Source organism: Pagrus pagrus, assembly GCF_965226575.1.
Source record: "Pagrus pagrus genome assembly, chromosome: 14".
Classification (NCBI taxonomy): Eukaryota; Metazoa; Chordata; class Actinopteri; order Spariformes; family Sparidae; genus Pagrus; species Pagrus pagrus.
Genome location: NC_140198.1, coordinates 27,945,905 through 27,969,512, shown reverse-complemented (window position 1 = coordinate 27,969,512; position 23,608 = coordinate 27,945,905). Strand labels below are relative to the sequence as shown.

The window sequence follows — 23,608 nt, the reverse complement described above, 5'->3', positions numbered from 1 at the left end:
GGCGAAGCTACCATAGACACAATATCTCTTTTTGTATCATCATTTTAAAGAACCCAAATACCTGAGGATTTTACACTCTGCTTTCAGCTTTTTTCCTGTCATATACAACAACAAATTATTACATATGACTAATTTGCTTTTCCCAAAAACAGGGTGTGTGGATACTTTCCACTGACACTGACAATATGAAATCCAGAGTGTTATATTACAATGGGGAAGTCGGGGTAGATGGCTGGGAGTACAAAGCACAGGACTTGGACACAGCAGAGCAGAGATTGCATTCTGCATCCTGTGTGAGAGTTTTGGGCAATTGAAACACTTGATCAACATTAGGTATAGATTGTGGGTTTTGCTTAATTGTTGAAAAAGTCAAGGCATTCTGTCTCCAGAGATTTGTGTAGGTTTCTCTGCTGCAACACCATTTCAAGTTTGGTATTCACAGGTTCTAACTGGTCACTGTTTGTCAAAGAATAAGACAAAGACGGACGCTTAAAGTAATAGAAAAAAAGTTGTTGTAGAAAATGTTTATAGCTGCTTGTATTTGGCCACCTTAGCACAGCAGAACAAGCTGACAAAACAAAAACCATAACCATGCATAACCATGTAGCGTAAAACCATATAAAATCATTGGGTGCAAACAGTTACCTATTTACACATTTAGCCGACATGGCAACCCAATCACTAGAATAAATGTTGTAAAGTACATTTCTGCAAAACCACAGATGAGTTAAAACTGAATGTTTCTTCATGCTACGACTTTACATTTGTTTAAGTTGACTATTCTATTTCTCTCATGTCACAACGCTGTGGTTATGCCCTTGTTAGGTTTAGACACAAAAATCAAGTGGTTAGGGTTGGGTAAACATCATGGTTTGGCTTAAATACCTGTTAAAGTCGCCACAATCACGGATGGATTTGTTCTTTCTTCCCTGGAAAAATAGCCTTGGTTGCCACAAAAACAGCTGGAAATATCCCCAGGTCTCCTGAAAAAACACCCAGTTTTGTCGTGACAAAAACAGCTGATATTATCCCCAGGTGTCCTTAAAAATATCCACTCTGCAACAGTCAGGCTTTGTTGTTGGTAGTTCTTTGATGTCAGTTGAGTGTGTCTGGGCCCTGAGAATTGAGGGGAACTGCAGAGTTGGTGATGATTTCTCTGTTAGCTCATGTATGTGAAATTTGGCAGTAAGAGCTTTTGCAGTTCTACTTTACAGGCAGCCTTTTTAAATTGTATTTCAGTGACTCCCAAAATTGAATAATTGAAGACAATAAATAACCATGTTTCATTGACCTGTTCTCTCATATGTTCAGGTGACATGCCATCCCTAATTTACTGACTTAGCAAACGATCCAAATGGTGATAGTGAGTGATTGACTAAACAGGTGTTTCAGATTGAGAACATTAGATATCACCGCAGGAGGCTTTACCTCGCTCATTCATTTACTTGACAACTTCATTCAGGTGAGATGGAGGATTGCAGAGCAGTGGCATTTATAGTCTGTGTGGAGGTGGAACCTCGATTACGAGCTGCAGCGCTCCGAGCGAGTCAAGTGACGTGGCTGTATAGCTTCCTGGGAATGTGCTGCCTGGAGGCTCGTTGTTCTGGATGGTGACATCTCATTCTCTTCCTTTCAAGATCTGGACTATAAAATAGCTTTCGTGCTGTCAAGCCTGAAGAACACCCACTTCCTCTAGCCTTATAACACACTGCTGGCGGGGAGGCATTTGATACAGTATAGTGTCCATATTATCCATAGAGAATCTCTGCAAACTAAATTTGACATGTTTTTACATTTCTAAACTGCAGCTGAGAGAGCACAAATTATGCTTTTGCAGATGGAGAAAAGTGCTCAATGTGGTTTGGTGTCAGAACGGCTTTGAATTCAATCCAGTAATGCTGGTTGTCATATTCGGATGTATAATGGATTTTGACATATATTGGCCAGGCGGAGCTTCTTGGGGCCTTTCAGGCACAGACACAAATGACTAACTCACACCCTGAGAGTCAAACTAATTAAAACTTATTGTCATTCCTGCCATGTAGATACCTCATTCCGAACATTTGGAAACCTCATCATAGACTAGATTATTCCAGATTTTAATGATGTCAAATTGATGAAAATATATGCATAATACGATAAAAATTATTTGGCATAAGAAAATCAAGTTGTATATTCACCAGTAATATATTTTTGATTGCAGCTCTTGTGATTCATGTGTTGATTTCATTACCTTCACAGTGTGACAAACTGAGGTAAATGTGCTGAGAGGCAGAAATATTAGGTATTGAAAAGCACAAGGATTAAATGAGTGAGGGTACTAGCTGTTGTGAGCACAGGACTGAATAATTACACGCTGACTCTTTTCAGCGGGGCTGTCATATGTCAGGAGGCTGCTATGAGGCTGCTGGCAGTCAGAGAACCTGCATTAGTTAGGCTAAACCAAGCAAGCATAAATGTTTGTGATTATTAGAGAGCAGCCTCTCCACTCGTCCATGTTTCATTACATCAGACACGTATAAGTATGGATCAAAAATAGAAACATCTCCTCTTGTGCTCCACATGCTGCTATAAAGGATGCAGTCTTTATCACAAACGAAAAACAAAATCAGCATTTACAGAAATTAAATGTTTCCAGCCACTGGGTACTGTGATATTGGGTGTAGTGACTCATCGATCACAAACCTGGTATCTGATGAGTAGAATTAAACCAAAACCATCTCTTTGTCTCAAGGAGATAGCTCAGTCTAACATGTGTGCCAATGTTTTATTGGCAGTACAGAAGGTAGAAGATAGACCTTTAAGGGATCCAAAATTTGTACTGGTGTTAATTCTGTGGGTAGTGGATTCCTAACTGTGGCATGAAAATCTCCATCTTCTGAACATCACAGTGACTCAGCAGTGCAAACACTGTCGCTGTCTGGTAAACGAACACTTCTTGTTCTTCTGTCAATGGAAAACAAAGATGGAGAAACGAAAAAAGACAATACAGGCTTGGAACCTTGAGATAGAGAAATCTTTGTATTATTATTGTCAGATTCTGATGTCAATTAAACCATTCATCTTAACCTTTTAATTTAAACAGACAAACATTATGTTAGATTAGTATGTTCAGTTTCATGGGCTATGAGGTCCCACATGAACACACGACTGTAGACAATAGATTTCTATGTTTGTGTTTTAGTCTTTTCTTTTCTCAGTGATTTCAGGGTCCGTTAGGAAAAGGTGGTGTCATTTATTTCCATCCACCAGAGTTTACCAACATTATAAATCAAAATGTGATTAAGACTATATTTTTTTTAAAGTTTTGGTTTTCTGAAGTTTGGTGGGGCTTTGAAATTTCCTCAAGGAATATTTTTTTGTAGAATTAGCATGTCTTAGACTTTTTAATCCTTTATAACCGATAGCAGAGAGAGTTGAAAGGAAAAAATAGAGAAAATCAACAAAGGTTCTCAGCCAGACACGGGGGCGTGGATGATGGCTATATTTCGTATGGATTCGGTTATGCATTAAGAGCTCAGCACAAAAGTTAGCCCCAAATTACTAACCTCTAGATTTTTCAAGAAATGTTTCTGTCTTCAGAGGTCATTTCACTTGTAAAAGTGAGGATAATTACAGGTTTATCAGCATCCTACCTACAATGTCCAAGGTTGCAGAAAATTGGTAAATGAGCAAATCATTTGACATCTGAATACAAGCTCAGTTACCATGCAAATGCTATTTGGCTTCAGCTCCAATGATTCAACTGAGACAGCCAAATGTTTTTTTTTTCCTTTTTCCCCCACAGAACAAATTCAATCTCTAGTGGATGAAGGTGGTGTTGTCGAGCTGTGTTCCTTGACCTTAAGAAGGCATTTGACAATCTTTTGTAAATCATAGAATACCCATGTCAAAGTTATGTACCTTCAATTTTTCTTCAGTCAGGCTTAAATAGAATCAGATCTGTTAAATTGTTCTCAGTAAGTCCAAACACTATGATCAATCTGGTTTTCTCTTTACAGGTGTCCCAAAAAGATCTATTGTGGGCCCATACTGTATGTGTAAAAGTTTTATCATCCCTATGGTTGGCCACCAACATTAAAATGTATGAGGCTGACATAATTCATACCCATCTAACAGCATGGCAAAAACAAAGTGTTTTTTTCCCCCAACTGTGTCTGAAACAGTAATTCTATTTTTCACCAAGACAAACAGCTCTAGTGCAGAGTCAGATCCGTTTACATCATTTTTGATGAAATGGTTAATCAGCACTCTGTCACTACTAAAAATCCATTGCACCGACTGACTTCAGTCTGTCTGTGCGGTGAACTGTAAAGTTTTTTTCACAAACATGAATACCCTTTTTTATTTTAATGATTGTTCTGCACACTTGAAATGAATTGCACTAAATTTGCAATGTTAATCTTATATTCTGTTAGGGTTAATGTTAACTGGCGCATTCACAGCAGTGTTTATTGTACACGGTCACTCTTGAATTAACCAATCAATAACAAATAAAATAAACCGATGGACCAAACACTAAAACTTCATACTGAAGGAAAAAATTAAAAAATAATAAATAAAAATACATACCGCTTATAGCTTCGGAATTTCGCAATTTACATGCCATTCAACTGTTGTACATCAGTCTTTGTGCTGGACTCTTCTATTTTAGCCTTCAGGCTGCAGCAGCAGTTACAAAATGGACATTGTGGCATTGTATAGGTGTGACACAAAGAACCTATATAGAGACTGTGACTCACTGGCTTAGAGTTGTTTAGATCACCTGCATGCCTATGGACCATACACTGCAGCTGCTTTCTCTTTCTCTTTCTCAGCATCACATACTTCACAGTTCACAATTATGGAGGTTGGTTACATTGTAGCCTATAATCACCTCACTTCTCTCTTGTGCAGTTCCCAAGTGCTGCCATGACAACCGTGTTGTCTCATTCTCCTTTTTCTCAAACATTGTCTTGATGCACAGCTTACACCTGCTTAGAACATGTGTTGGTTATGATCGCCTATTGATGCAGATGAGGAATTGGAGAACAACAACAATAATAATAATAATAATAATAATACATGTTATTTTGCAAGTGCCTTTCAAGTCAACCACTTAACACTGCACAAAAAAGGATGGTGCTATCTGGTGTTGGTCTGTTGCTGAGTTGTGTAAACCTGAGAGCAGGATGACCACAGGTCACACAGGTCATGAGACTGCACCTCTGTTCTTTATGTTGCCTGGTCTCTGGATAAAACCTTGTCTTGGTCCTGTGTACCACTTGACATCTCCATTGTAAAAAATGGGACACTGCCATAATTCAATTATTTCAAGAAAAAAAGGTTTGGCCTGTTTCCAGGTTTTAACCCTTTTTTTATACCTTCAAAGTTTGTATTTTTGTATTGCTTACCTTATAAACTGAAATTAGCGTAATCGAGCCTTGATTGCGCTGGACAGTTCCAGAGAGAACCAAGAAGAGAATGCAAGTGCTCAATACAAAGCTAACGTCTCAGGCTAGCAGCTACCTCTATTACAAGCAGCATGGCTTGAGTCTGAAACTGAATTGAACAGGAATTTGCAATGAAAAGTGTGAATCATAAAACATAATATATGCATGGTGTGTGTGAATGAGACACATATAAAGAATTTCGGGCTGAGTTTTTTTTTTCTGCAAACGTCCTTTTCTTTTTCAATGAAATTTGTTGCTCAATAATAAAATAAAGATAATAATTCAGGATAATGATATTTAATGGCAACAAGAGGCCATTCAGATGTTGCATCTAAACGCATGTGGAAAACAGCAGCCATTATACTTTCATCCTTTTGTACAAGGTGCTTTAGAGGTTTTGTTATGTCAAGCCTGCCGTTACAAAGCAACCAATTAGCATGGCCAGCATTTAGTAACTACTAATGTGTAAACAGCGTATCATCAGCTCACCGGTTCTCATCCCAAGTTCTCAGATGATATGTCTTCAGGCGTTCTTCCTTTTGTTGGGGTAAGAATTTGACAGGTCATACTCATGAAGCTAATGAGACTTGATTTGTATTTTATCTCAGGAGAAAAATCACGAGGGGCTGGCTAGCATACAAAATTCACACTATATAACAGTAACTTTTTAAGTTTCTCTACTAGTCATGTGCTGTATCTGTTATATCTGTAATCCGACTGTAACTTCTGAGCCACCAGAGGCAATTGAAGGGATAATGGTGCAAGCTCACATGTAGTGAAACAGCAGCACTAGTAGAGAAAAGTAATCTCTGTTAAGACCCTGATATAACACATGAAACAATCATCAAACAGCAGCTCAAATTATTTGTGCTGTATCTACCACATGCTACTGGTGATACCAGAACAAGCAAGGCCGTGGGGGAGGCCACTGATTGTCATTAATTCAAGAAGGGTTATCATTGCTTAGTTCAACTTGTCATTTGTAAGAGAAAGAATGTGCCATTTATTCATTCAGAATTTATGCAGCCCCCCTTTAAATCACAGTGATTGTGCTGGTTTTCATATAATGCAGTATGCAAGTTAGCCATAAGGAAAGTATTTCTGTAGTAAAGAGCAGCCAGCGTTTAGAGAAGCAGGTTGCATACTGAATTATTTTTTATTTTTTTGTGTGTGGAGGTTGTTTCTGGTGTCTTTCTTTTTAAAGATTTACTGTAAAGATAGAGCATCATCGATTAGAGCTGCAATGCTGATACATGTAAGTCATTTAGTTGATCAATGGAAAATCAATTGGTAAATATTTTGATAGTGGATGAGTTATTTAAGTCAAATTCTCTGGTTCCAGCTTTTCAAATGTATTATTATTATTATTATTATTATTATTATTATTTGCTGCTTTTCATGGTCTTTGTTATGACATAAAACTTTTTTTTTTTTTTTTTGAACTGCTGGTTGGACACAGAACAAACAATCTGAACATGTCAGCAAGAGCTTTTGGAAACTCTAATTCTATCATCACTGAGAGCATTATTAACAAATGAATGAAAATATTATAAAAATACAAAAGACTTAGTTGCAGCCCTATAACAGATGGCTCTAGCCCACTTTCTGCAGGGTTCTGCATTTGTTTACTGCCATTTCTTATGATAAATACTGTTCCACAATACACAGGGAATTGTATAATATATGCATATCATTGGAATAAGAGATGAAAATGGTCATCATAAACAACAGTTTATAGCCTAACTCACTGCTGATGTACCAATGCAAAGTAACATTCCAAACAATCCATAAAGCACTATATACATGCAATATCAGGGTATATTTGATGCTAATGTGAATCCATTTTGCTCTCACCACTGCCCCGACTGTCCATCTCTGACGTAGCCAGACTGAAAGCGCTCATAACAGAGAGCACGGCAGACTCAACTCACTGACAGCCGATGCAAATCGCAAACTTGCATCTCAGTCAGTTTTATACCTGCCGCTCGTCTTTTTCTTGTTCGCCTGGTGTTTAGGCACACAGGCTTCAGATTAACAGCTGAAATATATCCTGAGGGATTTTTATTCTTGCTGCTTATTACTTCTTATGATAAAGAAAAAGAAAAGAGAAAAACTTGGTAAAGAACTGGAGACATCTAAACCGCCACAGTGATAAGGGATTTATTTTTCAAAAGCAATAAACAGTGGATGTTTGACAGTGCAGCCAGAGGGTCGAGCGTCTCCTCCCTGCACCGCGCGGTACCTGAGCAGCAGATCTGGATTAAGACTAATGAACTGGGGGTAAATAATCTCCACGGGACCGTTGACGGGACGAAACACCGACTCATTGTCTCGCTGTGGGGTTTTTCCTCTCCACTTGTTCATGCTGAGGACGATGTCTCTCCGGGGACACTTTGTCGCTTTTTCCAAATGCACACTAGTGCTCTCTCTGAGGATTTTGCTTCTTGTGCCTGCAGGGTTGCCGGTCCGCAGCCAAGGGGATTCTCAATCCGACAACAAAGTGATGGACAATATCACCGTGCGACAAGGAGAGACGGTCTTCCTCAGGTGAGTCAACACATTTCTGTTCTCTTTCTGTTCCCTCCGCACGCTGCTGCTCCTCAACAACATGCCCAAAGTTGAGCGCTGTCTGCGGGCTGTCGCAACTGAAGCATTCAGCGGAGGGGAGCGACGGAAACACGACTGAAGTGTTGTCTGTTTTATCATGTTCCCGCCTCGGAAAAACAGGGGGATTTCAGAGGATTAGTCTCTGGAAAACACTCAATCCAGAAGCGATACTCTCCTAATCTTCAGCAGCTGTTAACGAGAGACTTAGCGGTTTTAATTGTTGTGTAACGGCGCAGAACTAAAGGTGGAGGGAAAAAAGTGTGTGTCTGGGAGGAGAGAGAGCAAAACACAGCCGTCAGGTGTGCTGAGGGAGGAGGACGCGTGTGGAGACACAACAAGACAAACACATACAGTACGGAGGCTGCTGCAGGCGCTGCGGTGCACTGACGGGCAGTTCCTCAGGATGGGAGATTGTCTGTGGTGACCTTTCCCCCCCATGCGCCTTCAGAGGCTTACTGGACGTGGAAGGATTTATGTTGCTTTCAAGTGCTGTCGGGAATGTGAAATGTGACATGAGCAATAATCACAATGGTCAAAAGGAAGGGATTTTCTTTGATACCAGTGTGTGTGAGGTGTGGTGTGTGTGAGGTGGAGGGTGTGGGAGCAGTGTTAACAGATGATGGGTAAAGTGTTGCTGCACACTTCTGCATTCACACCGTACAGATGTACTGCAGCCATAATAAGGATGGGTTTACAAGAAGTGTCAGGCAGGTCTTTCTGAGGCCGTACTGACACTATGAATGATTTCTGCAGGCTTTTTCTTGCTAACAGTAATTTTCAGACTTTTCTCTTGAGGTCAGACTGAGACTGTCCACTGCCAACTGCAAAAATACCCCAGTGATTCATACTGAAGTCTAGGCCTACCACGTCCAATCAGAGCTGTCCAGAGACACGTGGTCACATCATTACATCACTGTCTTTTGTTTTGTTTTGTTTGTTTTCTCAATAACCTCCTTCAGGTGGGTGCATGTGTTTCCCTGCCAGGGAGTCCAGAAATTAACAAATCAGCCACATTGATGGCCCCGTGTGAAGTCTGACAGAATCATTCCCCCGCGATACCTTTTGTGTCCTGAGAGCTGACATGCTTTCATGTAGGTCATAAGTGTCAAAAATATTGAAACATTGATGCATATCGATTCTGAATATTTTCACCGGTTCAATACCTATTTTTCACATTATACTGACACACCAGTTCTAACTGCTATGCTCTGACAAAGCCCTACCTCATCCACAATGAAATTAACTTAGATGCTGTTGTGCTTAACATACAGTACACAAACCTTGTTATATTTATCATTTAATAAAGACATTTTATGCCCTAGATGTTGTCAGTTTTTCCCTGTGATATGAAACATGGTAGGGCTGCAAGATATGGGGAAAAAAAATCTTACTGTGATCCTTTTAATAGCGATGGCAATATAATTCACCATTACTGAAAAGGATAACTTTTGGATCACAATTTTAATTTTCATTGCAATTAACCACTAAAATCATGACAATGTGACATTTGTTGGGGTCTGTGCAAACAAACATGTGTTCTTACATTTGAAGAACAAGATTCTGAGGCCAGGACATCTCTGCAGCACCACAGTTCTTCATTATAGTACTGCTTTGTCACACATTTTACATTTAGCAACAAATTGCAGCTTCCTGCGATGTTGATCCTGCGCTAGCCATTTTTGTAATATCAGTAATATTGCTATTAATTGTGCATCCTCAGTACATGGTATATATTGATCTTTTTCAAGGTATTGTACAGAAGCAAGTAATTCTATTATTGTGACTCATAACACTCTACACAACAACCCTTCACAGTGCTGCAAAAATCACATGAGAACTTCTTTAGAGCTACTCTTGATGCAAGGTCTTATCTGACATCATTTCCAAACAAATACTCTCATTAACGTAACATGTTGTACCTAGAACCTGGACATTTGGAAGTCTTTTGTTAGCTCACACTAACTAAGTTTGCATGGACCCTAATATTCCTCTAATAATCAGGAGAACCACCTTAATTGGAAGAGACGAATCAGATCCAGTCTGATGGGAAATCATTTTCAGTCAGATCGAGAGGGGTGCTGCAAGCCGCTGATCATAATGATGCCTTATAACCATGTTAACACTCAATCTGATTGTTTCTCTCTGGTTGGAATATAATATATATTGTTGATGAAGGTTCTGAGTCATCCAGGTCATAGTAATTATAAGTGCTGTATTGTAGGCAGCTGGACTACACTATAGCGTTGGGTCACGCCTGTGGCAGTTAAAACATTTTTGTTAACTGAATGAGCGAATAAATGAACGACTTGATGGGAAAAAACACATTTTCTTCTTCATCTATTGTATTTCCAGTAGATTAGACACTTCACAGCGGGCAGAACCACTTTGCACATGTCAAAAAAAGTTACCTTCTGATTAAATGCTTTGGGCCATGTAAAGTCACATCTTATTGGATCACTTTATTTAGCGTCCATGTAAAGAGTTCATTCAGAATCTCTGAATGATTTCAGTTGGATAGAAGAAGTACTGTCTGTTAGGGATGGGCATTTCAAGCAAAAGTGTTATTGGTTTTTCACTGAGAACTATACAACCATTATTCGAAGATTGACCCTGGCCCCTCCCCGTATGCAAGCATGCACCCACACAAGCAGATGATATGGTATGTGATATGTTACGGCAGATGATATTGGATAACGAGTCTTGTCACAAAGTCTTTGTCGCATAGACTCTACAGGGAGATTTTGTGATTGATGGGCGTCTGCCCTGAGCAGCAGCAAGAAGAATCCCCCCATGGCGTTACCACACTGGTAGCGGTGGTGGCTGATGACTCTTCTGAGACAGTTAGGCTGATGAAACGATGAAGCTAGTGAATTTGCAAAGACTGGGCAGTGATGGGGAGGCAGAGGGCGTAAAATAGCAACATGAATGAACTAAAGGCAGGGAGACAATCATAATTAAAAAGCAGCAGCAAGATGATATGCTAACTGTGAAGGTGTGTTGATGTGCTTTTGGATAGATGTGACTAGCTGATTTGAGCAGCTGATATCAATTAACAGCCCCAGATAATGACAGGCAATTATGAGTGAGCATGAGTGAGGAGGAAATGAAAGGATGGTAGCAGAAATTAACTAAGGACTGAGCATGCTAAAGAGTTGTCTTCCTGTCTGAACCTTCTATAGAGCTTCATTACAGACGATGGTAAAAACAAGAGAAAATGACAAAGACAAAACCATAGCCACAGGAACTATTTGAATTTTTATAATTTAATGACTGAATTTGTCCATCTAACCCCTGCTACTGATTCATAAACTGGTGTCCAGGGATCCTGAGTGGTCCTTTGACTTCCAGCAGGTCATCTGTAAAGTGAGGAGGAGCTCATCTTGGCTGTTGTTTCATTTACTGTGAGCACAAACGGTGAGCAAATAAGACAGGGTGACTGCTCAGGATACCAACAACAGTATAGTGAGACTAACTGAATCAGACGGGGGTCAGCAATGTGCTGATCTGGGTTCTTTTAGATGTATTTGGTTTAAGAATCTCTGTCCTTGTCCATGCTAACAATGATAATTACCTGTATCAGGTTGGGTCAGGGAAGCAATTCTGTGTATGTGTTAGGAATGCAGTGTATTGCTTCAGTTTTCTGCTTAAACATTGTTCATTGCTCTGCTGGGACACTCAGGGCTGAGTTACATTTGAAATATCTGTAATGTAGACTATACTGAACTTAAAAACAACTTTTTAAAAAAATTATTATTTAACAAAATCAAATGCAAATGTAAAATAGCTGCATTTAGAATTAGAAGCAAACGAGGGACCATAGTAGTAGGCTCTTGTTGAAGTACTTGACAGTTCTGGTCAAGTACTGTCCTGGCTTTCAGCCCTCACTGCTGACCCTCTTCAGGAACAAGGACAGTGCTGCCATGTCCATAATTGCAGGCTGTAAGTGGTAGCAGTCAGAGAGCATGTCTGTGGCAATCCTATATTTCTGCTGTATGTCAAAGCTCATTATTTTGTCGGATCAATTGCATATTACTGCACAGGCTAGTCTTCAAAGGAATGCTTGTACTGTAGATGGAAAACAAAACTTTTGTCATTGCAGTTTTGCTCCTCTCCTCCCTAAATCGTCAAGCACTGTCATTAGTACTCCACTGTTCAGCCTTGCACATGTCAATGGGACTGGCAAGTTGGAACTTGCCATGATGTGCATCAGTCCTCCAGGCTGAGCAGTAATGGATGTTTCAATGTGAAATTGATTCACACTTTCTGTGGCTGTACTTTTCTTTCATCTTCTTGATGAGTGCCCACTCATGCAGTCACATTGGTTGCAAAGGCATTTGAATCTAGAGTGCATGCTGTTTTGAGACTGGATGCTCAACTTGTAATACTGTCCAGCTATCTATAGTGGCTGCTTCACATTAATAGTATTTAACCAGTGAAACCACCCAGTTCTCCCTCCCAACGCTGCCTGGTCAGTGGCCCAATGCTTCTTAGTTTGATGCTGTAGTTACCCCAGTAGTGTCACTTCTTGAAGCGCCCCTCTCGTGCAGTACTGTACAGAATGAGAAAGGTCCAAGGAGAGGGGTAGTCTGGGTGGTAGGAAGAGTCAAACACTGGACTTTCTTCCTGGAGGAACCTCACTTACTACTACTCAGCTACTGTAACCAAAAGTATGATCTTTCCTGAACCTTACAAAGTGATTTATGTGCCTAAGCCTAACCAAACCCTGACCGTTTCACAATGTTAATAACAGTCCAGAAGTTGTGCGCATCATATTTGCATGGCTTTTGATGACAGGAAATAATAGATTTGATTTAACTTTAAGACTATGGGGATTTTCATGAGCACTAATAGGTTTGGAATTAAAAATACATTTCATTTAAATATTTGTTTCCCTTTTTTTTCCTCTGTATTTTTCCATGTACCTCTGAGACATGCTGAGGCCAGGTCTCTATGTGGGACAGTGGACTATCCAGTACTTGTGTGATCAGGCCACCTGCCAGCTAGTCAAGACTGGGTTCTTTTCCAGCTCCCACCCAGGACCCCTTCTGATAGCTTCTCTTCAGCATTCACAGCAGACTCCTTTTTACTCTGTTAATATACAGTAGTTAACTGACATACTGAGTTGCAACCTCAGTAACCTTTAACCCTGCTGTATTTATATAGAACTTTAAAACACATAGCTGTGATTACTAAAGTTTTTTTCTATAACAGTGTGATTGCAGAGAGAACATGAAAATTCAACAGCACATTTGAAGCACAAGGGAAATAAGAGAAAGGTTAAAAGCCCAAAGTATTCACAGTAGCATACATGATGCTGGTAGGCCACCCTCCTTCAGCTAGCTGAGCCAATTTGTATTACCTTTATAGTCCTTGGGAAAATTTGGATGTATTGCATTCCTCTGGCACAAATGATGTTATGGATGTGGGACTCACCACCCCTGTTGTGCACTGTGCTAACAAGCTCCCCATTGCCCTTTTTGACAACTGCCAAAACTGAGGGTGATATCACATTTTAAATGAAAGAAAGTCAGAGCTGCTATTTCCTTTGTATTGGTGTTGTTTTCAGTGCTGTGGCCTGATTTGTGCAGATGATGTATAAATAACTAATTATCAGTTTATCTCAATGTGATGTGAGCTCTGACTCCCCAGTTGCTCCGTTGCTAAAACTTCCTGTGGAGAGAGTCTAGCAAAACTGCTGTATTACAGCATAAAATGTGGGCACATACATGCATAAAAGCACATTTTTTACACCAATGTGACTCATTTTAAATATTGTTAAAATATAGAAGTTTTTTACTTACATTTTCTAACAGTATTTGAAGAAAAAAATCAACTGTATTCCCTTTTGTTGATTTATATACCAAAAAAACAGGTGTCTGGAGAAGATTTTTTATTTTTTTCTTCACCACTGTGATGCACTTGGATTGCAAACAAAACCAGATGAAGGAAAGTATCCAATTTCCAATTAGTGACTGGAAATGTCCACCGTCTTATCTTCACAATACATTTTCTGTTGTAAATGTGCTTTGGAAAATGTAGTTAAACATTACAAAAGGGCAAACATTTAGCTTCAGTTAACTGCAAGTATAATATAAAACAGATTACAGGTTGAAAGGCTAAAACCTGGCTCAAATGGTAGTACTCATACCACTTTCTTACAAAAATGTTTACAAAGCATAAAAATAAAGGCACATACAGAATGAAAAGGCACATGACTGAGGTTTTAACTGCCCTCTTTTTTGTCACTTTATTGGAAAAACTCTGCTTTTCTTTGTCTCCTCCATTCCTGGCTTTCTGTTGACCAGCTGCTCTTGGTTCTGGATGCATCTCTCCATGAAATGTAAGGACAGCAGTCAAGGGCACAGATGTGTGAGTGTATAGAAAGGGTTTTTTTCTTTCACAAGTGAGATTGAGAATTAAGCTTGCTAACACATGCCATTGAATTCTGAACTGTGGGAGGCTGAACTTTGCTTTGTGTCAAAATCTGTTGATGTCATATATGTTAATGTATTGGCAGTGCTTTACATAAAACAGACTATTGTTACTGGTTTAAACAAAAAAAGCAGATTAATTCACATCCAAACAGACCTAAAAAGAGACACATAGCCACCTGAGACTGCAATTAATGAATGTCTGCACGACAGTGGCCAAGGTGGGCTGACAACCTCCTGAGACGCTTATCTACCTGTGCAGACCATGCTGGTCTCAGAGCCACATCATGTTAACATTTATTCCTTTCTCTTCTAGCTGCCTGAGGAACACATTCAGGTTAAATGTTTAAGGGACAAAGGTCTGTTCCAATCAAGGATAGGTTTTTAATTGTCTTGATATTTAGTTTAGCATGCAGGATGTCCATTTGACAAATGTAATGTATGAAGTTGTATTGATACTCGGCCTTCAGCTTATTTGCTGCATCAGTGTTGTGAATGAAACCACAGTGCCCAAAGCTTTGCTGTCAGCCATGAAGATTTTCCTGTGCAGTCCATGTTAGGAGCTTAAGCAGCTCTCTTTTGCGGGTCCATTCATTTTATTCCTCATATGCCATGGGCCAAGATTGGAAAGCTGATAATTTGATTTCACAGAGGGATGCTAACGATTCTCTCTGTAATTCCATTTTCTTTCACCTTGCATCATCTAGCCAGGCTGCCATCCATCAGTCCTCTGTTTTTCACCTATTGTCTTCAATGTTACTGTCCCAGACAGGAGTTTTCATCGTCAAAATGAAGAGGCTCTGATGGCGAGAGTTCCAACAGAATAGGATCACTCTATGATTTCATCAGTTAACAAGATTTTGAGACATTGAGTCCTTTCTAATAGAGTTGTAATATAGCTGAAAGCATTTTTCTAATTTAATCAGGCAGTGTTAGATAGATTTATTGATGGATCGTTTTGTCTTAGTGTTAGTGGTAAAGACTGGTAAAGAATGAAGTCAGGTTGTATTGTCAGTAAAATAAACACAAACATGCACACTCCATAATTTCCTTTCCAGTGTTATATCTATCATTTAGTATGACGGGATTGTAACTGTTTGTGTACAGTGTGGATATCACCATGAATTAGGTGCGGTGGAGTGCTGAGATATTTGGTAGTTTTGACTTAATTTATTACCTGTTAATTTAATATGGTGAACGTATTAGCAGGCAGTTGCTTATTCATGCATTCAGGAGCAACATAATCATTCATTTGGGGTCATGTTTGTGTCCCCCTGATGAATGTTAGTCCAACGTTCACTCTTTTTTTTAGCTCTGTTTTTGGTCTCTACCAACTCCTGATGTTAAACATGTAGCTCTCCAGCTGCTATATGCTCCACTACCTTAATTTACTAGTATTTATTCTTCAAGTAAATAGATCCTTATGGGACATCTTCATCAAATATCTGGGGACTTGATTTGAAGACATTGTGGTGGAACACTTACTAAAAGGCAATTATGACATGGTCTGAGAGAATCCTCGACTCAATTAACTGTAGGGTGTCCTCTAACTGCTGATATACAGACACCTCTGCCCAATCCAAAGTGAATGTGCTATAGCCTGTATCTAAAATGAATGGCATTGGCATAAGTTGGCTGCAGACACCTTGACATTAGGAATAAATTCAGTGAAACCCCCCCCCCCCCAAAAAAACAAAACAAAAAAAAAACTGGATATCTTATTAACAACACTCATTGCAGTGCACTTTCATTGCATCATCCCTCTGAGCACCACAGGATGGTGCCTGTAACACACAAGCTTGGGAAGTAGCCTACACTGTCTCTCTGAACACATGCGATCGTCTCACATCCTATAAGCAATTCAACTCACTACTTCAGACTGCTGCCGACAGCACACATGTTTTTTGTTTGTAAAAGTCTTTATTGATTTGGGACAGTGACATGGCTGGAGAGCTAGCTTACCTTGTTGTTAAACATACTGTCAGATGGTGTACTGTTTGTCAACTGTATGCAGATTTATTGACATTGAATCTTGCTAGCATGATGTTAGCTTTCTTGATAATAGCTGAGCCAAAGGCTTCTATGAGCTGAGCTAACTAGTTCATCTTCTGTTGCTAAGTAATATTAAAGGTTTTTCCTATTTAATGGAATGGTGAACAATGTCTCCATTGCATAAGAACCTTATGGGATGTAGCATCGTCATGACACTAACTCTGCTATAATACCTTGAAAAATATCGATATTTGATACCACGTGGGAAAAATTGAGTGCAAAACTTTTTTTACATGTATCCAAAGATTGTTTTTATAACAAGGCTTGAGTACTGTGTGTTCAGCACACCAGCACTTAAGATAAATTACATCTGACCATAGAGTGGGAGGAGGCAGGCCTATGTGGACACTGTGTGTTGACTTGATGTAGGAGACAAGAGAGAGCGAGAAAGCACAGCTGTTGTCAGTATTGATACTGCGGAAAATATATATATAGATATTTTCACCAACGATAATGGATGGTAATAATTGTTCTGGCTATTAGTCAAACTCTCAGATGTTAGCAGGGAAACAGAGTTATTGTTTGTGAAAAACTTTATTTTTTGATTGCAAAATGCTTTAAAATCTAAATTAATGTGTGTGTGTGTGTGTGTGTGTGTGTGTGTGTGTGTGTGTGTGTGTGTGTGTGTGTGTGTGTGTGTGTGTCTCTTTTCAGCAAGTGATAAGAACTTGAATAAAGTTAAAAGGGCATTAATTTCAGTATGATTTGCCAAGTTAGACTTGTATAATTAGGCATCCAGCAGCTAAAAGGCAGCAGGCTGAGAAGTGTTAGGTCATGTCAGGTGCTGCAATCAGACATTTCATCAACACATTGTAATGGAAAAAAGACCAATGAGTTGTCTGGTGTTGTACTTGATGACATTAGCTTGTGCAGATGCTCTGGGAAAGGGCTTGGCCTACATTTACAGGCTCTGTCTATTGTTGATGAGAATAATCTCCTATCTCCAGTGGATTACAGAGTGAGGACTTGCTGAACTGTGGAACAGCAGCGGTTCATTGTCAGTAATTTCAGAAAGATATCTTCTCTCTCTCTCTCTCTCTCTCTCCCCCCCTCTCTCTCCGTCTCCCCTCTCACACTTGTCTTGCTTTGAAGTGATTTAATTCCGCCTTGAATGCTGTCCAGGAAATTACAAAGCCACTGTAATGAAGTGTGGCTGATTGGACAAGTGCCCTTGTGTGAACATTCATTTTTTGTTATCCAGGAATTTTGAAATGAGTATAGGCAGGTTGGATTGTGCAGATGGATTTTTCTAGCCTTAACCCCCAGCAATTTGAAGCTTTCTGGTACCAATTCTGTTAAGTTAATAATCTTGTGATGGTGCTGTTTCTCAAATAACCAAGCTGAAGCTAATGCTTTAGTCATTTTAAGCAGCTCAAAAAATGCAGTTGTACCTCAAATAAACTCTTCCTGGTGAAAGATTCTGTTGTGTTTCTGTTGGGGAGTTATTCCAGCTATGTCAAGAACCAGACATAAAAATAAACCCTGCACCTTCTCAAAGTTTCTCTCCTTTCCTGAACTAAGAGAATCTTAATTGCCTTGTTAACGCTCCATAAAACACACTTCAGTCAGATCCAACATAAACTAAATAAAACTCACCAAAACAGTCTTGTTTTGTCTTTCCACAATCACCTCGTTTGGTCGAAATAAATCCTTAATTCACAGAGTAAGATGTGAAAATATGCCTGCTCTACACAACATATTCACTTACTGCTGATGCCTCTCCTCTCTCTGCCTGCCATGTCTTGTCCTCCCCAAAGTCATAGTCCTGGTCAGAGACGCTGTAAATCACCTCTGTACTGGAGCCCCTGTAATCAGACTGACCTTTGTCGCTCTTTGAGGCTGTATTTTTAATCCAAAAAGGAACTCCTAATTTACTCCTATGACAATTTATAATGAACAAAAATTAACAACATTTGTGCGGTTATTATGAAAATAAAACAAATTAAATCACATTTCATAATAATGAATTGAATTTCATAATTTTTACATCATGCATGTATTCATACATGTATACTGAAATCTATTCATTTCATATATTTCAAAATGTGTATTGATTTCATATTGAACAGTCGGGGCTCATTATGTTTGTGCTGCCAGCATGGCTAAAGCAATACTCATTTTAGTGTGTGACTGCAGTAAACAGACTGACCCATGGGCAGCAGGAGCAGAGCTTTGCTGCAGTGTCTCGTCGAGTTTAGGAGGGCTCCAGTCCTGTCTGGGTATTAGATGAGGAGATGGGTGGGAGAGAGGTGGAGTGCTCAGGATTATGTGCTTAAAAGATTCTCTGCTCCACCTCTCCTTTAGCGCCAAGATATCAATACTGCAGGGCACCGTGCTCGTGTGCACACACATAGACACACACAAATGAGCTGTTTACTAACACAAGGCTTAGTTATAGATATACCCCACCATTGCTTTGGCAGACCAGACACAGGCACAGTGCAATAAACAGAGCTCCAATAGAGGTCATACAATCTGCAAAGACATGAAACATCATTGTTAATTGAAATGTGAACGAACAAAAAGTTATTTTGGGAAAAGAGTTTGAGCCATACTCTGAAAACACTGGAACAAAATGTACATTAGCTGCACCAGAGACACAAGGAGTGTAAGATCTTAAGAAATATGGACTTCAAATAAAGAAACTGTATATCCATTTTAGAGGTGAATGGAATATTGTCAAACTATCAAACTAATAATCAATAGATCTTTTAGTAATTTTTCAATCAAAAATAACAAAGAAATACCAAAGATCAGGAGGGTTAGGGTTAGGGTTAGGAGGAGTTTTTTTTCTTTGTCTTACAGTATGTGATAGTACATTGAATATATTTGGGTTTCTGACTGTTGGTGGGACAAGACAAGATATTTGAAGACATTACCTTTAGATTTAGGGAATTGTAACAGCCATTTTTCATTATTTGCTGTGGTTCTATCAGCAGATTAATAGATAATGAAAACATTAACAATTACTAGTTGTTTCCCTAAGACAGTTTGCAAAGTTGGTTTTAGGCTATAAACAGGCAGAAGCTTGTGCCTCTGTTTAACTATGGTACATGAATAAACCGATCATATGAATAATCAGGGATGAGGTGAAATAATGTGAAAGCCATTATCCTGCTCTGACATGTTTCGTTAAATATACGTCTTGTTGACCATTTAGTTAGCGTTGGACTGTATTTTATTAAGTTTATTATGTGATGTGAAAACAAACACAGTTGTCAATGTTACAATGTCTATTTACGGAACTTGATGTGTCAGCGTTGTGTGTTTTGTTACGCTGGGAATGCTTTTAAAATGACAGCCGCTCATTATAGTATACTAGCATTATAGTGACACATAGAACAGGTGTTTCACTCTGGACCAAGGTGGACTGGCCAACCAGTTGACTAACATTGCCATCCCTAGAGCCATGCTATGGCTAAAAATTCAAAGGAGGTACAGCATTAAACATAAAGATGAGCAGCTGATATATGGATTGTAAGGATTCACCTTTCGAGAGGTACACGTGAGTTTTTTCTTCTGACATCCACATGCACGTGCAGCAGTAAATTGACTGCTGGCCAGTGTGGGACTGATTTTAGAAACACCTGTCCATTTCATTTCAGTTTTTAAAAATCTATTAACAGCTTACACTGCAGTCATTCTCCAATAAAAACTGACTTTCATGTATGGTTCAAAGTAATGCAAGTTCAACAAATGGAAAGTCTGGAAGATATACCGTTAAAAAAAGGAACAAAAGCTTGATGTCCTTGCATCTGTGAAGGGTTCCATAAAACATGTCATCGATGATAAACGGCAGCATCAGTAGTAAACATACACTGTAGCTGCAAGATGGCATCTCCCTCTCATGAGCAATTGGTGAGAACAAATGAATGATCGAATGAGCGCATCCAACTGATGTGAATACCTTACCTCTGCTTTCAGTCAGAAGCCAGATGGTATTTAGGTGTGAAACAAATGCCTTTATTTATTTTTCAGCAGTAATTGTGCACACCCAACATCTCCTCTGGCTAAAATAAGTTTTACTGACTTTACACTTCAAAGTGGAGAGACGGGCAAAGTGCAGTTAGAACAGGCAGGGCTCCAGGCTAAAGCTCCAACACACTCTTCATGGCTGATCAGTCTGCCTGCCTGTCAGTATGTGTGTGTGTGTGTGTGTGTGTGTGTGTGTGTGTGTGCGCGTGCTGGTAATATCTCTGTGCTTATGTAGAATAGTCTCCTCATGATTTTACACAAGGTAGGAAATCCACAAGTTCAGGATTAAGATTTGGTTCAGTTAAGGTCATTTTAGAGTTACGACTAGGGTTCAAGGTTTTAGTTCAAAGAAGGGTCTGCACTATGAGATGCAGTCAAAATATTCTGCCATCAGGACGTATTTGATGTTACAGGAATCAGAAAGCATAACCCGAACTGTAACAAGTACAGTTCTTTTGAGAGCTGCTTGATATGGAATAAAACAATCATATTGTGATTATTTCGACAGATGTTACGATACGGTTCTTGATTAGGAATGATCGTTTTTGCATCACTATTTATATTTTCACTGAAAAACAATAAATCACGATGATGTAACATTTGCTGGGGTCTGTACCAAACATGGAATTGTAGGTCAGGACATCTCTGCAGTACTACAGTACTTCACTATAATGCAGTTTGTCACACAATCTGCCTTCATCAAAAAGTTGCCGTATTGCGATTTCAAAAGTGTTTTGATTAATACAAATAATTATCAATACTGCAAAGTTATAGTGCAGTGGTAGCTCCCTGACCATTTGCCTAAATGTTGCAGTCAGTATAAATAATATAATATTTTTGTTTGTCTTATCTATTAAAAACAAAATGTCTTCCACATCCTGACTGGAAGGATTGGTGAAAAAAAAAGTGTTGCTGCATCGTAAAATATCCTCATATAGTGGGTGTCCTCTCTGTGTGAGAGCTTCCTGTTTAATTTAACTACAGAGGTCAATGGAGATATTGGATGTGATGAACTCACTGTACTCTGCTGGTGATGGGAAGTGTGTATAGTGTGCTGGGAAGGGGTGCGGGGTGCAAGGTCAACAACAGGTACCAAGTGTTATTTACCATCATAAAACAACAAGATTTATTTGACAGGCAATTTCACTATGGGTGCATGAACATGTAATACAATCTGTGTGCTAAATCACAGTTATTCAGGTGTGGGAGGGAGGATGGAAAACATGGCTGTTGAGGTTTCACCCCTATCAGAGGAGTGTGCTGCAAGTTATAGGGGCTGAAGATTAGGTCTTAAGGTCTTCTGTCCAACATGAGAATCCCATAGGATGAATATTTGTGGTTTTGGTGTTCCCCAGATCCTTGCTTTCTGTGAACCAACACTTTGTTTCCATAATGTTGTGTATTTGAAATGTCTTAATTGCATCCACATGTACCTGTCTTTCCTTGTGTCTCTCTCTTGAGCATGAGCCATGCAATAAAACAATGATTTTCTGTATTTATATTTGTCAGAGATCAGTCAAACCGGTCTGTAAGTGGACCGCTCCAAAACTAAGTGATGATTGGTCATTTTGGCAGCAATATGTAAAGATTTGTGTCTGCATTTGTTGAAAAAATATAGATTTCTGATGAATCACGAAAGTTGTTTATGTTCTCTAGATCAGGTTGATTCAGATGGTGAGACGGTAAACAAGAAACAAAAAACAAAAAACACAAATATCTGAACTGGAAGCTGTCGTCTAGAATTACACATAAACTGGTTGTGTTGTTTGTATTAAGCTGTGATTGTAGCTTTACAGGAGCCACATCAGCTGCTGCTCAATCAACAGATTTCAAAGCGGTTTGTCAGTCCAGTTGAGCTGGTCTTGTGTATCCTCCGTCAAGCTTCCTCAAACCCTCCTCCTCCTCCTGGATTCTCGCTCTTTTACAAAAAAATTAAGAGCACTGAAACCAGAGGTGGAGTTCTATTTGTTTAAGTACCAGGGCAAAACTGTAAAGCAAACAAATGTGTACACACAATCAAATGTGAGACTGACTATGAAAAGTTTCATCATGTAGAGAATATTTGAAGACACCTAGCCAAACATCTAGCTATGCAGTATTCTGTGTTACCATGGAAGTATTAGGTGGTAGTAAGCAGAGCATTAAGCAATATAGCTGAATGGACACAGGTACATACTTTTTGTTTTGAATTATTTATTTTATTACTGACCATTGGAAGTTGCATTCAAGCCATCCATTCATGGTGATAAGTTTCAGTCCAGGCAGAGGTGAAGCTAATCCAAAAAAGCTAATCTATGAAAACGTAGTTAAACTAGCTTTTTTTCCCTCCAGGCATAATGTTTGCAGCACAAGCTGGCCAAGTTTAACAAGGCTGCCTCTTTCTTTGCAAAGGCATCACAAATAAAGAAACTGTCAGGGGCGCTCAATGGCCGTGGCTCAGGAGGTAGAGCGGGTGGTCTTATAATCAAAAGGTCAGCGGTTTGATCCCCAGATCCTGGCTGCACGTCTAAGTAGCCTTGGACAAGATACCGAACCTCTAATTGCTCCCGATTGCTGTTCTGTCAATGTCAGTATGTATGACTGAGCATAAAAATATTGTGGTCGGCTTTGGATCGGAAGCGCTTTGTCGCTCCTGATGAGCAGGTCTTTGCAGTTTCTGTCATCAGTGTATGAATATGTATGCATGGGTGAATGTGACAGTCCGCTTTGAGGTGTTGGTAAAAAGTTCATTATGATGCAGAGAGTTAATGACGAATGAAAGAAAGGTTTTACTATCTTTTGGTCATGAATAGTTAATGTTAGCTAGCTATAACATAACATTAGCTACTGGAACAAAATACACGAATGAATTGTTAAAAGGCTACTGGCATCTACAGGCAATTTTTAACATGGTATGTTTTCTTGCATGATGCTCAGTGCATGAGTTGACTGTGAATCGATCAACGCTCTTTAAATGTCAATATGACAACTTTGACCATTCCATTTGTATTATTGGCTCTCTTGCATGACATACACTTTGGTGATGTTTCGGTGTTCAAGCACTTATAAAGACAAAGACCATAATGCATTAAAACAACAGAGTTCTCATAACCCTTGGTTTGAATTGTGTGT

The 23,608-nt window shown here is 39.3% G+C and overlaps 1 protein-coding gene across 2 annotated transcripts in view; it reads left to right on the top strand.

Moving 5' to 3' along the window:
• ntm (neurotrimin) overlaps nt 1–23,608 on the top strand; it is a 475,162-nt gene that overhangs the window by 327,555 nt on the left and 123,999 nt on the right. The window contains exon 2 of one of the 2 annotated variants that reach the window (XM_084374046.1): nt 7,889–7,979. In XM_084374046.1, coding sequence (XP_084230172.1) covers nt 7,889–7,979 — 91 coding nt within the window. Of the gene's footprint in view, nt 1–7,386; nt 7,980–23,608 lie in introns of those variants that run through there. The other variant, XM_084374045.1, reaches the window with a different exon arrangement.